A 19,080-nucleotide genomic window follows, 5' to 3' on the forward strand; every position below is an offset into this window, starting at 1 on the left:
GCATATCCTTTACACGGCATCCTGTACGTGAACTGAAGGCCTTATATATAAGCTCTCAAACGCATTTACCATGGCAGGAACAGGCTGCGGAACTACTTTATGCGCTATTTAGTCGACACGCGTACACATATGAACAGAGTTGAGGAAGAAGTGAGCGTTGATGCGGCGCAAGGCTACAAATACGTGGACCCTTGACCCGGGCAGGCAGTCGGCATCTTGACAGCTGAGTTTCGGAGTGGCATCGAACATGCGCGAGATAGTACACATCCAGACCGGCCAGTGTGGCAACCAGATTGGGGCGAAGGTAAGCCACCTCTACCACCTCGCGGGTTATTTCACGGCTCAGGGGATCGCGGTTGCCATTCTGTCCCAGTGCCGGTCCCGGCGCGTTTTACGTTGGTGATTACGTTGTGTCCTAAACGCCACGTACTAGAATCTCGTTTCAGGATACGGGCGAAAGCAATCGCCTGTAAAGCAGTCGCGGCTTTTACCAGACGTACTGCTTTCGTTCTAAGCTGTGGCCTCTTTGCGTTGGACAATGTTGAGCCCTAGCTAATGCTCATCGAATCTCTTGTTCATGACCACTCCTTTCGCTCTGACCTTTTAATTACTGCTCGCGCTTTGAGAGCGTTGAGATATTGTTGTTGTTTTATGGCATATAGCTCATACTTTATTCCCGGTTGTAAAAAATTCGAGACAATAGGTCTTGGCGGAGAGGTGACATGGAACAGTTTTATGGCAAATGACTGCCGCAAAGCGACGGGCGAGGATTCTTTGCCGGAATTTTTTTTCGCACGACCTAGTTTTCGCGTATGATGCAATTCAAAGGCCTCAAGTGATCTTAGGCCCTGCCGGGTTTCCGCCATCAGCAAGACACATGGCGGGTGAGAATCGATGGCGGTTGAAGATTTGACTACAAAAACCAGTTGACAAGTGGAACTGTAGCAGTTATGTTGCTTTCGCTGTGAATTACAGCCTCTAAATATGCTTTGACTGCCGCCACTGCACGATGTGACGCCACTCTGATTACTGAAATCTTTTCCCGTCTGCAGTTTTGGGAGGTGATTTCCGATGAGCATGGCATCGATCCAAGCGGGGCGTACCATGGCGATTCGGACCTCCAGTTGGAGCGCATCAATGTCTACTACAATGAGGCCTCCGGTACGCATCTGGCTGTATTGCGGTTGATAATTTCACTTTTAAGCTTCCCTGTCGAGTTGATCTTGCCTTGCGGCTGTTTCGCACTGCTAAGCATTACGGAAATTTTCCGGGCCGTTTGGCACATGACTTCAACGGAAACAGCAAACGAAAGACAAAACCGAACGCTGTGTCTATGGTTGTCCCTTATTCTCGGTCCTGCCTTAATAGCGGTGTTTGTGCTGTTAAGCTGACATCTGGCCTGTCAATGGAGCTTCTTCAACGGCAGGCCTTTGCTCTTCAAGCTTTAAATTCTACAACCGATCGCGCAAACCTAGTTAGGTCGAAGTGCAAGTCTAGTGACCTCTTCTGCTTGCGGCACGTTATGTTAGGCTATTGCAGCTTTTCAGGTTGCATTGCCCCATGTCCCGCAGGGATTAGCTTGAAGGTTCTTGACCAGAAGCTTTTTTCTCATAGGCAATGAATGTTCACAACGCGAATGAGTTTTTAATAATAATAATAATAATTGGTTTTGGGGGAAGGAAATGGCGCAGTGTCGGTCTCATATATCGGCGGACACTTGAACCGCGCCGCAAGGGAAGGGATAAAGGTGGGAGTAAAAGAAGAAAGGGAGAGAGAGGTGCCGTAGTGGAGGGCTCCGGAATAATTTCCACCACCTGGGGATCTTTAACGTGCACTGACATCGCACAGCACACGGGCGCTCCATAAAAACGCAGCCGTCGCGGTCGGGTTCGAACCCGGGTTCTGAATTCCCTCGTCAGGTTTGACGAAGACATAGTACGTCTCCCCTCTACTACGTTTCCTCTTGCTGCAGTGAGTTTGTAAGGAGTTTTTAACTCTATGTTTGCTAATACTGCCGCTGTGCTTCATTTGGAAGGGGCTCGATCATGACATCCATGATTCGGCGGACGCATTTCTATGGAGGCGAGATCATAAAGAGCCGTGTGTTCTGCGCTCTTATTGCGCGTAAAGTAACCCGAGGTGGTGCAAATTTATCCAGAGGCCGGCACTACTGCGTTGATGACAGCCCATGTACAGAATTCGGAATGTTAATCCCATATAGGACACTGTAATTTTAGTAATACGGAACAGAATCGAAACAGGAGTCGCAACAGGACGTTAATGTAGTGACATCATTTTGATCCATCTCAATTTATCTATCAACATTTCACCTTATGTTTTTCTGCTGAAAGATATTTAAATATTTTATTATTAAATATAACTGGATCTGCTGTTTAAAGGCCGGAGGGTGGCGCAAGGACCTAGTAGTGCCGCTTTTATTTGCTATGACGCCTACAGTTGGCGCGCTCCATTTTCATTTCTTTAACTGGCTTTGTTGTGACGCAGGTACTTGTAATAACTGCACGGTATCTTTGCTGCCGCTAAGTGATATTTGTTTTTTGTTTGAGGAGGTAAATACGTGCCTCGGGCCATCCTGGTTGACTTGGAGCCGGGAACCATGGACGCCGTCCGCTCGGGACAGTTTGGACAACTCTTCCGGCCGGATAACTTTGTGTTCGGTAAGGGGCTTCTCGGCTTAAAACCTACTACATAAACACTCCCACAAGAGCGCACAGTATAGACTAATCTTTAAAGCGCACAACTGGCTAAATTTGTACCCACATCTCTGTACGCACAGCGAATCCTCGCTCAGTATAATCCAGTCCGAGTGGCAGTCAGTTTAATAAAGCCACGCAATCAAGTAATTTGAGTTTGATCTATGAACATTCTCATCAGTTCCTTGCGAAACCTAGGCCGCCAAGATTGAGACGCAAGCTTGGTGGTTCATCAAGAATGTAGTGCGCCGTGAAAAGAGCATATTACGAGAGAGGGAACACATGGGCCATTTCGAAAATAAAATGAATTGGAATCGAGGATATACAAGGCAAAAGCTGTCGGCGTTCAATGTGTTCATTGACGTGGACACCGTTCTAGACGCTTAAGGAAGTGCGTAAACTGGCTCCCCGGGTCAGTGGACGCTTCACTCGCCCTTCGAGGTACGTGACGATGGTGAAGACATGTGGGCTGCATACATTAATAATAATTGGTTTTTGGGGAAAGGAAATGGCGCAGTATCTGTCTCATATATCGTTGGACACCTGAACCGCGCTGTAAGGGAAGGGATAAGGGTGGGAGTGAAGAAGAAAGGAAGAAAGAGGTGTCGTAGTGGAGGGCTCCGGAATAATTTCGACCACCTGGGAATCTTTAACGTGCTCTGAAATCGCACAGCCTACGGGCGCCTTAGCGTTTTGCCTCAGTAAAAACGCAGCCGCCACGGTCGGGTTCGAACCCGGGAACTCCGGAGCAGTAGCTGAGCGCCCTAACCACTGAGTCATCGCGGTGGGTCTCTGCATACATTAGCCCTGATAACTTCGTGGTAGACACGCGGCACTGCAGTAATAGGCCGCAGCGTTCATTGGGTGATCAACCTCTCGCGATCATCAACTGCAACCTGCCACAGAGGCAGGGTGAACGCGCTGCATATCCAAAGTGCGGAAGGCAATCAAATGGGGTTTGAAAGTGATGGCTTTACTGGCCGCAAACTTGCGATTTCGCCGTGGCGGTGCTCCGAGGAAGTACATAACGTCACAACGCGCGGCTCACCGCGCATATTTCTCTCGTTCTCGCTCCCTAGTCACTACTGAGCATGCGCCACTAGTAGCATCGAGCCACATGTGTCCGCCGCTGCGCAGCGCCACGCCTTTCCTCAAAATCCAACTTTCAATTTTCAGTTTTCTCTTTTTTCTTTCCCTCCCTCCTTTATCGCTTCCTTTACGGCTCGGTTCGGGTGTCCACCGAGATATGTGAGACGGTTACTGTGTCATTTCCTTTCCTCAAAAACCAAACAAAACTAGTCAGCCGACGGTGTTCATAGTTCATTGGCGTTGACAACTTTGAAAAGGCCGTTCATTTTCACGAAAGGAATGACGTAATAATAAATGTAATAATTGGTTTTTGGGGAAAGGAAATTGCGCAGTATCTGTCCCGTATATCGTTGGACACCTGAACCGAGTCGTAAGGGAAAGGATAAACGAGGGAGTGAAAGAAGAAAGAGGTGCCGTAGTGGAGGGCTCCGGAATAATTTCGACCACTTGGGGATCTTTCACGTGCACTGACATGGCACAAGACGCGGGCGCCTTAGCGTTTTTCCGCCATAAAAATGCAGCCGCCGCTGTCGGGTTCGAACCCGGGAACTCCGGATCAGTAGCCGAGCGCCCTAACCACTGAGCCACCGCGGCGCAAAACCGGCTCCGTGGGTCAGTGGAGACCTAAATCTCGCATTCATGCACGTGGGTTCCCCACACTGGATAGGCAGCGTGCCCTCCCTGCCACCCTTGGAGGTGGCACGCAGTTAATGGTTGATCGCGAGATATTGATCAGCAAACGAACGCAGCGGCCTAGCTATTGCTGCAGTGCCGCATGTCAGCCACAACGCTGTCAGCGCTATTGCATTCAGGCCCCATCTCTCTCCCACCACTGCCACGTGCATCAAATCACGAATGAGGCGTCCGCATATCCAGGCAGCCAGTTATGCGCCCTTCCTTTGTACAACTCCATCGTCGTCTAGAACATCGTCAACGCCAAGAACACAGTGAACGCCGACACCTTTCGCTTTGTATACCCTAGATTAACTGAGCTAATCCACATTAATTTTTTCCAGTTGCATGCCAACGCCATGTTGCATGAAAGCGAAAGTGAGGTGTCCACTGACCCAGGGAGCCAGTTGTGCGCCTTTCCTTTCGTAAAAATGAACGGCCTCTACGTTGTCAACACCAATGCACCAAATGAGCGCCGGCGGCTCATTTTTTTTTTTTTAGGAAAGGAAATGGAGCAGCAACTGTCTCATATGTCTCGGTGGACACTAGATCGAATGGATAAAGGCGGGATGGAAACCAGAAAAAAGAAAACATGAAAATCGAATTTAAGGAAAGGTGTGGCGCGACGCAGCGGCGGAACACCTATTGCTCGGTGCAACTAGTGGCTCAAGCGCAGTAGTGACTAGACACGCTTACCCGAAATGGGCCGCTGGCTATAGCCTAGCGTAGCTCTCGCTACAAAAAATTCCATCCGCATTTGACACAACACCACATCACTCAGCAAAACGCATAGGTGGCGCATTACACAAGGAAGGAAGGCGGCCGTCTGCGGGGACAATCCGGCATAAAACAAAATATTACAGACAGATATAACACAGGATATGAGCACAACTGGCGGTTCTCCCTCCCCTGTGTTCATGTCATTTGTCATGATCCATAACAGCGCGACAGACGGGACAAAGAAGAGGAGACACAACACACAGCGCTGTGTGTTGTGTCTCCTCTTCTCTGTCCCGTCTGTCGCGCTGTTATGGATCATCGTCAGCACCAACTCGCCCAACAACTGGTATTGTCATTTGTCACCCGTTTTACATAGGGACTCGCTGGAGAGATTGTGTTCTGTAGCCTAGTACAATGCGAGTCATGACTTGTTGAATTGTTTGCAGACGTGAACATATATTTTCAACTTCTTTCACCCGTCGCATTATCGGGAACTTCCGCAAGCTGTTAACTTCAACTGTGTTGAGCGTTGTTTATCTCTCTTCTCGCTACCTCCACCACGCAGCATAGGTATTGTTTTTTCCGCCCAGGACATGGCTTTCTTTCATGCCCAGCTTTCTGGGACATCTACTACTTGTGCCATCTACCGGCAGTGGCGGCAACAGGGAGCGTAACTGAATGGGAAGGGGTACAAAAAAGTCGTAAAATGTGAACAAAATCACCTACAAAAATGCTTCGGGGATTTGTGTAATATACATTTAGCTGAGGAATGTGCCGAAGTTTCTGTCCTGTGCTATTAATACACGAGCTTCCCAGCGCGTTTGAATATTATACGATGCTGCCTACGGGAGGGGGCCAAAGTTTGGCATTTTTCCAGACTTTGAAACTGTATAGCACCGTAACACGGATAGATATCGAAAATGCTTCCCAGCTTTAGGTACCCAAATATATGGTGTTTAAAATGGTGTGCAACGATCTGGCATAGCTTTGATCGAGAAGCTTCCTGAGGCCTTTTAATTGAAACGTGATATTGCCTAAAATATGAAAGATGGCGCCCGGCACCGTGCTACGCTGCAGAAATGGTTCGGACTGCTGAAGTTGCGTCCATTTCGACGCTTACCTTTTTATCGGGTGACTTTTGCCTTGCAGACAAGAAAACATGTCAGAGCTCAAACCCAGTGTCTCGACCGGAACTTTAAATAAAGAAGGTTGTTACGATGACCATGCATTAACGCAGCTACATAAAATATTCGTGGCTGTTCATATATGCTTGTCGTGGAGAGACTTTGCAAATTGTCAGCCCTTTGCTATTATCTAAAAAGTTTATTGGGGCGTGTGATCATAATATATTAGGGTATAAGAGCTAGCTCGCCTGAATTTTAGCTATTCTTGTTACTTTTAAAGAGCGTAGCGGCATTCAAACGGCCGACATTAAAATGTATTCGCGGATATAAATGTTTAAGTTTATTCTTTTAATACTTATTTAAGAAAATTTGATACAGCTTTACTCAGAAACATTCTGAAGCTGTTCAGCTGTTGTCGGGCCGAACACAGAATTCGGAGTCTAGAAGCAAATAGCGTCTAGATAGACGTTCAGGTTGTTACTGTCACGTTCACCTGTAATGCTTTCAAATTAGTGACTCTAGCGTTGTCCGAATATGGTGACTCGAGTTTGCACTTAGAGTTCTAACCTGGGTTCAGAACCTTTTGTTTTGGTCAACTAATTTTAATAAATGTGCTCGTTTCTATAGAAAATATATTTGTATGAATGTATGAATGAAAAATTTCACGCATGATCACTATTCATACTTTTATTGCTGCAGCTATTGGCGACTTTTTTTTGCTGTTCTTTCATTCCGACTTCTGTAATATGCATGCATGATGTATTGCCGGGATCCATCCTGTGTAACACAACTGAAAAAGTGAGGCTTCGCTTTTGAGGTACGAAACTTCGCTTTTAAAGATACCGCAAGATACCGCCAACTTTTTTTCATTTTTGCAAACAAATTGGTGAATTTAATTGTGTCCACTTCTGGGCTACGTAAAAGCGCTTTTACATGGACGTCATCAAGGAAGCATTTCATAACGGTATATATAAATGGTAAATATGGTGGCTGTCGCAGTTTGCGGCACTGCCAGCCGCTACGCTGCCAGTCGCTGCTACGCTGCTTCGTCGGCCGATTGTCATGATATCGCATTTAATTCTCCCGCACCTCCCAGAGTGACATCGCAAGGGGCCGCCAGGTGCAAGAGGGTTAACCACGGATTAACAGGGTTAGTCGCGATGTCATATCAATCGTCTGAAGCGACTGTCTTGACAGCCTCCTTTGAAGAACGTTTGCATCTGTCCTTTGAGGCTGGGCTGTAATAATTTTAAGCAATAAATTTTTCTTTTTCACCAGTATAATAGATGAGTTGCGTTATCGCAAGCAGCATGCTTTTAAGATTCATCTTCTTCAAAATGCTATGAAAACGTGTAAAAAATTGACCGCCAATAGCAAGATCAAAGGATGTCAAGGGGTATAAATTAGAGGGGGAAGAAAAATAAAAAACAACTAAGTGTCCTGCCCACGCCAGTACAAATACTACATTGAGACTGTTAAAAGAATGAAAACTAGAAGTGCCCCCCGTTAGGACGGCCAATAAAAATCGAGAGAAACACCCCCACAAATACATTCAAAGAGAGAGAGAGGGGCGGGTGGGGGGGTGGCAAAGTCTTGCACAGGGTGCCGGGTGATGTGAGGCCGGCTCAGGACCCAGCCGCTATGCCCACATTTCAGCGTACGCGAAATGCAACAACGCTCCGGCTGTTTACCCCCGGGGGGTCGAATTAGTTCGAAGCGCTCCAGTGCGCTGTCCCTCATAGCCTGTAATGGAACTAATTTGTATAATTTCATTGTAGCTTTTCCCAGTTCCCAGGTTACTCTGCCTGCAGCAGCTTTGATTTCTGTGGTCAGGTGAAAAACTAATTATACTGCACTGAACAATACTATCGCTTACTTTGGAAGCAGCAGCGTTTGGTAAATCAAACCAAATACAATTGTAATAGAGAGGTAGAGCGCAACAAAAATAACCAGACGCTAAAAAGGAATGTATACCAATAATATAAGTCACGAATTGTATTCTATGTTACAAAGTTAATGAGAATATCAAATAGGCGGGGATGTCATTATAGCAGGCGGGGATGTCATTATAGCACGTAGCGGAAAGCACAATGTCAGCAAATTACCATGAATGAAGGGGAAGCCTTCATAACGATAACACTCATGGGAAGTGATCTGTTACGTTTACAGTAATATTCGAAGCACTGGAGATTATATTTCTTTTCTCCTTTGCACCTTGGGGAGGAAATCGAGCAAATGTAATAGGTCTATTTTCATGGCGTCGCTGTCAATAAACTTGCACTTGTCACACTATCTGATAGCTGGTGCGGAAGGGTTATAACTTCCCCGCAAAAAGGCAAGGACAAGGGCTATAGTGCCGACATAAAATATTTTATTATACACTTTTTATACAACATTTGGAAACAGAATGTGTACAGTCAGAATCACATAGCGTGATTACCTTGTGTTCATGTTACATGTACAACCAGAACGATGCACTCCAAACGTAACGAATATGAATATAACTAAACACACTTCACAGCAACATGGCATACAAAAGAAGCAACACTTTGCGAAAAGAATAAAGAACAAGGCAAACTTTTAATCGGTTGCCAAACAAAATGAGTCAGCAAAGAAGGACATACAAATGAACATAAACGATGGCATTGAATGTGCGTAGTACTGCTGTCGTCACTTTTCTCGAGCCTGTTTGTGCGCATTGTGCACTTGATGCCAGTATCATATGATCTACGCCCGATACGACCAATCAGTTTTCTTAAATTCGCTGCAAAATTTTTTCCTGCTGCCCCGCAGAACTTAAAGGCGTGTGTGCATGTTCATTTTCAAAGCACACCCCCCCAAGTACTTTTTCTAGCTGTACTGATTGCGTTATAAATCTGTTATCCATGGTTTGTTTACATAAAAGAATTTTTTTACGCAAAAGACAAGCCAAAAGATCAGTTTAAAAGTGACAACGGGAATACTTACAAAACACACATATCACATTTATATTACACCAAAAAATTGCTCAGGGCATATATGGCAGGTAAACAGTCACATAATACAAATACACTATTTTTAGTACACACCGAACACTCCTTTAGAAGCAGGTTACATAAGGCATCAGGAACATTACTCTTCATCTTCAAGCAGTGATGCACTTTCTAAACTAGAGGTACAACACAGCACTATAAATACAGGAGGAAACACGCAAAACTAAAAGGCACATCTCACCACATAACAGTTACCTCCTCCTATGACTACAATCATTGCTTTTCTCTTTCTTTCCTTACAAGGTTGCGAAGTTTTTCTATTGATTTGACTTTCGTCGACATTCCCATAGCCCGAAGCTCCGTGCGCAATTCTCCTTCATTCATGTCGTCCACATTTTGTAGACAGTTTCCTTCGCTCACTTTTTCATCTGCACAGCGTAGCCTCTTCGCCCGTGTCTCTTGAATACGTCCCTCAAACCAGTACTCTTGGTCCCGCTTTTTATATGCACGGCTTAGTCTGATATTCTCACTCACTTCAAGCCTTTTCGCCAGCTTGAGAGCGTCAGCGGCTGCATTCCACATGTTAGACTTCCCATGGTGTAGATGCTCTAGGACGTCGTTTTTTCCTCTAACCCTTGGCTTGAAATTCAACCAAGGCAATTGAACCTTTCGTGCTTTGCGGAAGCGTGGTGCGCCAGAATATGAATGTACGGCGTAACTCTATCGCCACCATAGCCTTTGCAGCCTTGGGCCCCTAATTCTAAGAACGTGTGAAATAATTCTGAGGTTTCTCTTTCTATGCAGCGACCTTCAATATCATTTTCCAGGTGGTACAAAATTTTCCGCATAAGCTTCCAAAGGAGCAAAGTTTTTTCCTCTGTTTGAGGGTGCAATTTCCCGGCCAGTTTTTCAGGCAAAGCTTGCAGCAGGCGCTCACAATCGCCCCCCGATACCGACGTGAATGTTTTTCCCTTGTTTCCTTCATTGGTTTCCCAGACGTGAAATTTAATCCCACAGTTATTTATGGCGTCAACGATGTCCTGAACGTGTATGGTCATACAACGTGGGTTGCGGACTTTTTTACGGTAATCTGTCTTCTGCTTCTGAAAGCAATCCATCTACAAGGCAGTTAACTATTCTTAACTTCATGTGCAATACATCAGGAATTACTAAATTAGAGCCGAAGTTAAACAATGGCACGTTTTTCATCCCGTTCGCCTCTGCGCAGCAATCAGCTTTCATGTTCTCGAGATTGCGGATCAAAGGAGGCTCATTAAAGCTCCTGTTACTTGTCAGAACTGAGCACCTTGTCTGTGGGTTTGCTCGACAAAATGGACAAGGATAGTGTGATGCAGCAGACTGCAGACCCTGAACAACAAGCAAAAATTTCAAATCTGACCCTAGACAGATGCGAATCGGAATCTCGTGGTCCAATACAGATATGCTACTCCTTCGTGCGACAACATTAATTTCTTTTATCAAATCCCGAAAAGCATCTCTTATTTCAAAATAACCTTCCGGGATCTCCGCCAAACCGAGAAGGCGATGAAGGTTATGGCTTTGTAGGTGCCGCGTTTTGCAGATGATGACGAATGATAATGTTGTCCAGGTCGTGCGTCTACTCACAACGCAGCCATCACCCTCTATGTTTACAAAGAGTGCCTCGGTGGAGATCTCTGTCTCTGAGTGGCTTGCCTTTATTGCCTATTCCAGTACTGATTTTCTTCAGGATACAGTTTGTGCAAGTATACGCCTTTCACAACCCGCCCCTTCAGGTCAGAATGGCGCTGGCAACAATTGGGCCAAGGGCCACTACACCGAGGGTGCTGAACTAGTGGACTCGGTGCTCGACGTTGTGCGCAAGGAAGCGGAATCCTGTGACTGCCTGCAGGGATTCCAGCTGACCCACTCCCTGGGCGGTGGTACTGGATCTGGCATGGGCACACTGCTCATCTCGAAGATCCGTGAAGAGTACCCCGATCGCATCATGAACACCTACAGTGTAGTGCCCTCTCCAAAGGTGTGTGACATTATCTGCAGGACCCAATTTCAGCATCTTTGAAACAAATCAAACATGACATTTTGGCCTTGCTTTATAAGGCGTCTTCCTTGAATTTTGATGATTAGTCGTTATGCACAAAGTTCTCATTCTCTTCCTGCGGCTACCTCTAGGTTTCGGACACTGTCGTCGAGCCCTACAATGCTACTTTGTCAGTGCATCAGCTTGTGGAAAACACCGACGAGACCTACTGCATCGACAACGAAGCACTCTACGACATCTGCTTCCGGACGCTTAAGCTCACGACTCCCACCTACGGAGACCTTAACCACTTGGTTTCTGCAACGATGTCGGGTGTGACCACATGCCTGAGGTAAGTATTTCGCAGCTTCGTTCAAGGGGTAACTTAAGCGCCTCATGCATGTTCATAAAGAGCCCAAAGAGGTCGACAGCATCCGCCGAATTGCTAGTTCCGACGGTAGTGATCGGTTCATTATGGAACAAGCACTGCAAAGACTGCGGTCGCTAAGGTCTTTTACAAAATATTTAGAGTAATACACTACAGCTAATCTCCATGTATAAAGTGCATGTGGTGGCGATATTTTCAGAAAACACAATGACGAGCAAGAAAGCAAATAAAAGCACCCTCACCGTCCGCATAAAAACTAACAAACACCGCAACTGCTATAGCCAGCCAAGCAGCTGCTCAAGGAAGCTTTGAAAAGCACTTCAAGGAAAGTGAATTTGGCAACGGCAGCAATAACGAGAAGGCGGCTGTCGTCGGGAATAATGGAGTGGCGCCTAATCTATGGCATGCGATTGCACACATTGGGAATAAAATGTCCGTGTTTAACCACTGTACCTCAGAAACTCATGAGGCGAAAAGGTAAATTAAGGCCTCGCGCTGTAAATGATTAAAAACTACTCTGTTCACAAAGCAAACATCTCAAATCTCTTGGAAATAATTTAGGTGTGTGTCAGTGGAGAATGCTTATTGAACTGTTTCTCATTTATAAAGCGCACATTTATCTCGTTCAGCTCCTTAATCCTAGAGTACAGGACATTTATATAAAGCCTCACGTACAGTGAAATCATTTATCCCCGTTTTCTCTTCGGGAAAAGGGAATACAAATTCCCACGTTTTGGTATGGAATTTTTTCTTCGATAAATAGTGGCACTTTCTGAGGAAGTTGGGAGCCACATTAGCCTGCTGAGCAGTCAGTATGGAATACTGGTTGCCATTGTTGGGGGATGGTGTTTTAGGGCCTGCAGAACGATCACATAATTTTAAAGTGCCACGACAACCGGCAGACCGGTGAAGTTAATACCCATCGATGTTTTCCTAATGTAGTAATTTGTATAACCTTTGAAGCTGGATACGAAGCAGTGACCATGTGAAGAATCCATTTTTATTTTTTTGTGATTTTGCCAATGAATCGAAACAGCAACAGAAGAAATCTTGTTATCTGACTGGGGCTGGTTTGCTTCTCCGCCGTTGTAATTTGGCTGAGGCAAATAAGAGGCATGCAGTTTCAATGTTCTCTAGAACAGACTGGCAAAGTGTAAACTATGTCACTTCTGAAATTTCCATGAGTTCGTTCTTTCATTGGGCTTCGTTGTCTGCACTGGCGTGAAGAGAACTGAATTTCAAATTTGATGACCCGATATTCAAAAGCTTTGAATGAACAGCGGCAACAATCGCGACATTCTACAAGATGCCTCCACTGACCATTGTAGCTGCTCCATAATCTTACCACAATCTTGTTCTGACTGCTTCCAAACAAGAGCGCCCAACATAAATTCTCTCTCCCCTTGTGAATTAAGCGGGCTTCTAATCAAGCACCGTCCCATTCCTCACAGATTTCCTGGGCAGCTGAATGCTGATCTTCGCAAGCTGGCCGTTAACATGGTGCCCTTCCCTCGCCTCCACTTCTTCATGACTGGCTTTGCTCCACTCACGTCCCGCGGCTGCCAGCAGTACCGGGCTCTGACTGTGCCGGAGCTGACGCAACAGATGTTCGATGCCAAAAACATGATGGCTGCTTGCGACCCCCGCCACGGTCGTTACCTGACAGTTGCTGCAGTCTTCAGAGGCCGAATGAGCATGCGGGAAGTCGATGACCAGATGCTCAACATCCAGAACAAGCAGTCGAGTCACTTCGTTGAATGGATCCCGGACAATGTAAAGACAGCTGTCTGTGACATACCGCCTCGAGGTCTGAAGATGTCGGCTACTTTCATTGGGAACAGCACAGCCATTCAAGAGCTTTTCAGGCGGATCTCCGAGCAGTTTACAGGTGACCATCGTGTTTGATTTGAAAGTGCTTCTTAAAAGCACATGCTTTCATTGTAGGTACCCATTGCTGTCGATTTTCTGGAACAGCGCATTTTCGGGGACAGTTCTAGGAGTGTGACCCCGCCTGCTTGATATATTATTATTTTTTCAGCTATGTTCCGCCGCAAGGCCTTTCTGCACTGGTACACCGGAGAGGGCATGGACGAGTTGGAGTTCACCGAGGCAGAGTTCAACTTGAACGAACTGGTGTCAGAATACCAACAGTACCAGGAGGCCCCAGATGAGGACGAGGGGGAATTCGAGGAGACCCAGGCAGAGGCCTAGTTTGTGTGCAGTGCCTTTTTTTTTGGTTTACAATAAAGTGTTTGTTTGTCATGGATCCTTCTTTTTGAGCCAGGTGCTTGTGCACTTTAGTTATGTCGTAGGCCCGGACTGCGTCACAAGGATGGTCACGCAGAGCAGCTAAACCTTACTGTATTGCAATGTGCGCACATCTGTAAATAGCCGTGTGACTTGCGTTTTCGGCATTTTGACGAAACTCTAAAATCTGTTAAAATCTTCTCATCGAACCACTTTTAGAGCGAGCGCAAGGTGATCTTAAGGAAAACAAGTTTTGATGAGCTATTATTGTTCTCGGATACTTCCTGTCTGATGATGTGGCAAATTCTCTGTGCTGTCGAAACAGATATGAGACGAGCCGGTTTGTAGAACATCGCTACGGAGAATACATTTTGCTTATTCTCAGTGTTACTTGACTGAGGTTTTTGGCGTATTATCTAGCCATCATCTTTTGTCTCACATTTTTACGATCTTGAACAAAAATTTCAGGAACGGGATCTTCGTCAATACTAGGACGATCGAATCACTTTCCTTGAGAGGCTCTTCTAATTGGAAGGAAAACACGTTGAGAAGACGCCGACAGGACATCAAGTGGCATTTGAGGCTGCTTGACCAATTGTTCAGCAATAGTCCAGCTCCTCGGGGCTGCTGAACCTGTAGCGATCGAACCACAAGGCCCATATCTCGTCCTTCTGTGAGCGGCATAGCCCTAACCCGGGACGCTGCGCAGAAAGGTTCGTCGTCAAAGGCTTTGGCGATTCGCCACTGTGAGGAGCCCTCAACCCTTAACACTCAACGAACATTGTCCGTGTTGAATTCTGCGCTATTGATTCAGAATCCCTTAGCGTGGTGTCCCCAGAAACGGAGGGTAGGTGCTTTGGAAGCCACGCGAGATTTCGTGATCTGAAAGCCCTATGGTTGGAGGCGGGAGCGAATTTTCCGGCTAGGGCCTGGGGTAAACAGCTTTTTGTCTCTATAGCAGTTTAGCGTCAGCATCACCAGCTCTTAACGCGATAGCGGTAAAGGCCCCGTTCACCCGAAAATCCAGTACCGATGTTCGTGTTTTCGGTGTTGCGAGTGAAAAATCGCAAGCTCTTGATTGCCCAGGTAGAATGCCCAGGTATTTTTGGATGCAAAGTAGAGAACGACCGTCTGCATATATGGTAATTAACCGATTGCATTACCGCGTTATACCCTTAGGGCGGAGCTTAAGTGATCATTCCAAGTTTTGCATGGCAGGTAGGAAAGCGCTTCCTGATGTCCCCGAGGGGCTCAAGTATGTCTCCGTAGTACGTTTTCATTACAGGATAGGTTCCCATTTCGTCGACTACCGCTTGGTTTTATGACCGCGAGCTGTGGCGTTCGTGATTTGATTCCCGGTGTGTAGAGCCCATGTCATGGTAAGTGGTTCTCAGCTGGTACCCCCATGGCGGAATATTTGGGAAGCCTTCTCGATGGGGCTACCGCTGGTGTAATTACGACTGATTGTCTGCGAGTCGAGGTTACTGTCAAGGATCTGTGCCATCTGTTGCCGTCGGCGACTGCGAGGATTTTCGTGGTCAAATAGCATCCAGGTCGCGGCAGTGTAACGCGAAATTCGGCGACAACTCGTGCACTACTGGAGTGGAACTCGTTGCATTTTTATCGCCTTACCGTAATATCCGGTATACAGTCCGCACGCAGTGTATAGTCCGCAACACACAATTTTGGCTGCATATGGATTGTAAAACTTTTATTTCCAACAGTTTGAGAGGCTTTAGGCCCCTCGCCTAAACGACAGCCAGAATGTCCTGGCTTGTGGCGGCGTCTTCGGCCAGTTGTACGACCTTTGTCTGAATCATCAGATCGGTGCTGAATAGGAGAGCCTCCCATTGGTCAAGCGACAGAATTTTTTCCCTCCAGGGGGGCAAAAGGGCATTTCCAATATATATGGTTGAGATCCGCGTTGTGGTGACATAGCTTGCACACATTTGAATAGTGTGACGAATAATAAAGACTACACATACCTGGGTTCTGGAACGTATGAGTCTGGAGAAGGCTGATGAGAAAAAAAAATACTAGACTTTCCGCACTCGTTACATACACTATCAGAATCAGGCGTGCGAACAGCACATAAAATTATATTTGGCGCAGTTCAAGTATCACAAAACGTGGCAATAGAGTAAGCTTCGCGAACTTTGTGCCACATTCAGCGATGCTGAAAAGGAAAAAATGCTGTGCAGTGCATATATACAGATGGTCCGCAAAGCGCAAAATATAAATTTTTTAGCATGTATAACTCGCAGACTGTATACCAGAAACAATAGTATATGTTACAGAATTTCTGCCCCTCCCCCTAAAAGAGCCGCTTGCTATATATATATATATATATATATATATATATATATATATATATATATATATATATATATATCAAATTCTTTCTCAGCATACAGGAAATGCTAGGCATCACATGGGGCAAGGAAATATGCTACAGATTAGAAATTACGACCTACACTGCGCTCATCATCCTCGTCCGTAGAGTTTTCCTCGTTCCATTTACTTACAAGCACAAGGCACTCCGAGCGTATGCAAATTCTAAAGCTTCATTTGGGTAAGCACAACGAATGAATGAGTCAAATAACATTTATTTACTTACATTCAACCGCATAAACGAACAGTTCGATCAGTGTTTATATTTTTTAACGGCAAGCTCATGATTCACCCAAAGATGAGGAAGACGAGGTTTGCGACGTTCCGCGATGTGTTCATCTCTAAAAACTCAAATTTCCTTTAAATAATATAAGGCACACTTTTTACGCACTTCTTGGCCTTCGCCGGATTCTGAGCTGATCCCTCTTTATGGGAGTTAGTCATTAACCTTGCGAGACCAACGACAACCAAACACGGTTGACTACAAATCACCTACTCCTTCAGTGCAGGTGCCCGCCGCGGTGGCTCAGTGGTTAGGGCGCTCGACTACTGATCCGGAGTTCCCGGGTTCGAACCCGACCGCGGCGGCTGCGTTTTTATGGAGGAAAAACGCTAAGGCGCCCGTGTGCTGTGCGATGTCAGTGCACGTTAAAGAACCCCAGGTGGTCGAGATTATTCCGGAGCCCTCCACTACGGCACCTATTCATTTCTTCTTTCACTCCCTCCTTTATTCCTTCCCTTACGGCGCGGTTCAGGTGTCCAACGATATATGAGACAGATACTGCGCCATTTCCTTTCCCCAAAAAAAACAATTATTATTATTATTCAGCGCAGATCGGGTTTGGGGTAGGTGTCGCATTTGTAAATATACAAGCGCAAAACGTAAGCCCATGTTACGGCAGAAGGGAAGACATTACGACAAATCCAGTGCTCTCCTCACTGTAGTCGCGTCTCTTTTTGTGTACTCACTTCGTTTTTACAATGCGTGAGTATCGTTACAACAGATCCTGGTTGAACGAGCGTAATGGAAACGCCTGCTCGATGCTGCGGGCATCTTGGAAGCCTTAACGCGGGAAGCAACGCGCAAGCTGTGCAACATACTCTGAAAAGCTGTTAAAATTGTATGTACTGAATTTCGCGAGATAGGGGTCACAGTCATGCTCTCACAAAAAATCCTCAGCATATTTAATCCAGTTAATGAACAATTTCGAGCGTAAGGAGGCCCGTACCAAATCGCACTCAGCTTGCCACCGTTACAAATGCTGGTAAGGAATTGTCTGTTTTGCTGCTGGGGCCTGATGTTTAATTCACAGGAAGTGTTTTTAAACACCTGTTTTGATGCACAGCACGGAGAAGGCTCAAATGCAAGCATTTTTCTCTTAGTTTTGTACACTAGGTATGCGGATATCCATGGCTATTGAGGAAGGCTCTAATTTTGTTCCTCTTACGTTATGTTAAGGTCTGTTTACACAATGAACCCCATATCGGAGACGCCGCAGTGCCTTTGGCGGTCGTCTGTTGATACCAAGGTCGCCAGTTCGATTCCTGCCGCGGCGGCCATATTTCGATGGAGGCGTAATACAAAAATGCCCGTGTGCTGCAGCGACAAGTGGCGCATGTTAAAGATCCCCATTTGGGCTACATTATTCTGCAGCCCTCCACTGCAGTGTTCCTCATACCCCATGTGTCGGTTCGAGATGTTAAACTCGACAATTACAAAAAAGAAAATCTGGAGACCAGTTTTTGTGTCGCGAAACAGGCTTCGCGTGACGTTCTCCTTTCAGTTCGTTGAGTTCGCGCCTGGCCCGTATCTGGCCTGGCCCCGGTTGATGATGATGATGATGATAATGATGATGATTTTGGCCTCTGGTTGAATGGTACGTACCCACGGTGGGGGATTGGACAGGGTACATTGGCCCCGGTTATCTGCGCACCAGGGGTTCCAGCAGAAATTCCGATATCCTTTTTTCTGACGGCGGACCCCGGATCCTTGGCTGCCATGTTGGTGAACGTCGCACAGTGAAATTTGATGCGCATGTCTAATCCTGTTATCAGCACCTGTGGTGCTGGAGGTCGGAGCAAGCGGCTGTAAGTGGATTAGGCATACGCACGGCCAGTCGCCGTGCTACGTTCACCAACATCAGACAATTGTCCGCGGGCAGTGTGCATACCTAACGCACCGAAAGCAGAACGCCGCCCGGACCAAGGAACGGCAAGAGGCCCGTATTGTGAATCCACATTTACTAAAGAATTCCATGATCCATCAAAAGTATCGATTATTATACCTAGTAAAATCACTGCCCGGATGAACAATTTCTGCGCAAATTGTCTGTGTTAATAGCTTGCTGTTCACCATGCATATATTGGCACATAGCCACCCAATCTGAACCTGGCAACGTTTGGCAGAAGGTTAGGTGGGCGGATGAGATTAAGAGGTTTGCAGGCATAAGGTGGGCGCAGCTGGCAAAGGACAGGAATAATTGGAGAGCCATGGGAGAAGCCTTTGTCCTGCAGTGAGCGTAGTTTGGGCTGATGACGACGATGATGATAATGACCCACCCAAACCCCCAACCCAACCTCCCATACCCACACCCAACCCCTTCCTCCCAATGGGAAGCCACTGTTTCGAGAGCACAAACCAGGATGACCAGCGCAGACTGATCGACCAGGCAACCCCGATTGGAACAGATAATGAGGCCCTGGAGTCAGGTCTCTAACCTCTTGGGGCTACAGTCAGGCTGCT

General features: G+C 46.4%; 1 protein-coding gene across 1 annotated transcript; it reads left to right on the plus strand.

Moving 5' to 3' along the window:
• The first annotated feature begins 247 nt into the window (after window positions 1–247).
• On the plus strand, window positions 248–13,914 carry LOC144093882 (tubulin beta-4 chain-like). The gene is made up of 7 exons (XM_077627627.1): window positions 248–304; window positions 1,053–1,161; window positions 2,568–2,678; window positions 11,067–11,311; window positions 11,464–11,663; window positions 13,151–13,587; window positions 13,738–13,914. Exons 1-7 carry the CDS (start codon window positions 248–250, stop codon window positions 13,908–13,910), a joined length of 1,332 nt encoding a protein of 443 aa, XP_077483753.1. The 3' UTR covers window positions 13,911–13,914.
• Window positions 13,915–19,080: the final 5,166 nt, after the last annotated feature.

The sequence above is a fragment of the Amblyomma americanum genome, chromosome 1 (assembly GCF_052857255.1).
Source record: "Amblyomma americanum isolate KBUSLIRL-KWMA chromosome 1, ASM5285725v1, whole genome shotgun sequence".
Lineage (NCBI taxonomy): Eukaryota > Metazoa > Arthropoda > Arachnida > Ixodida > Ixodidae > Amblyomma > Amblyomma americanum.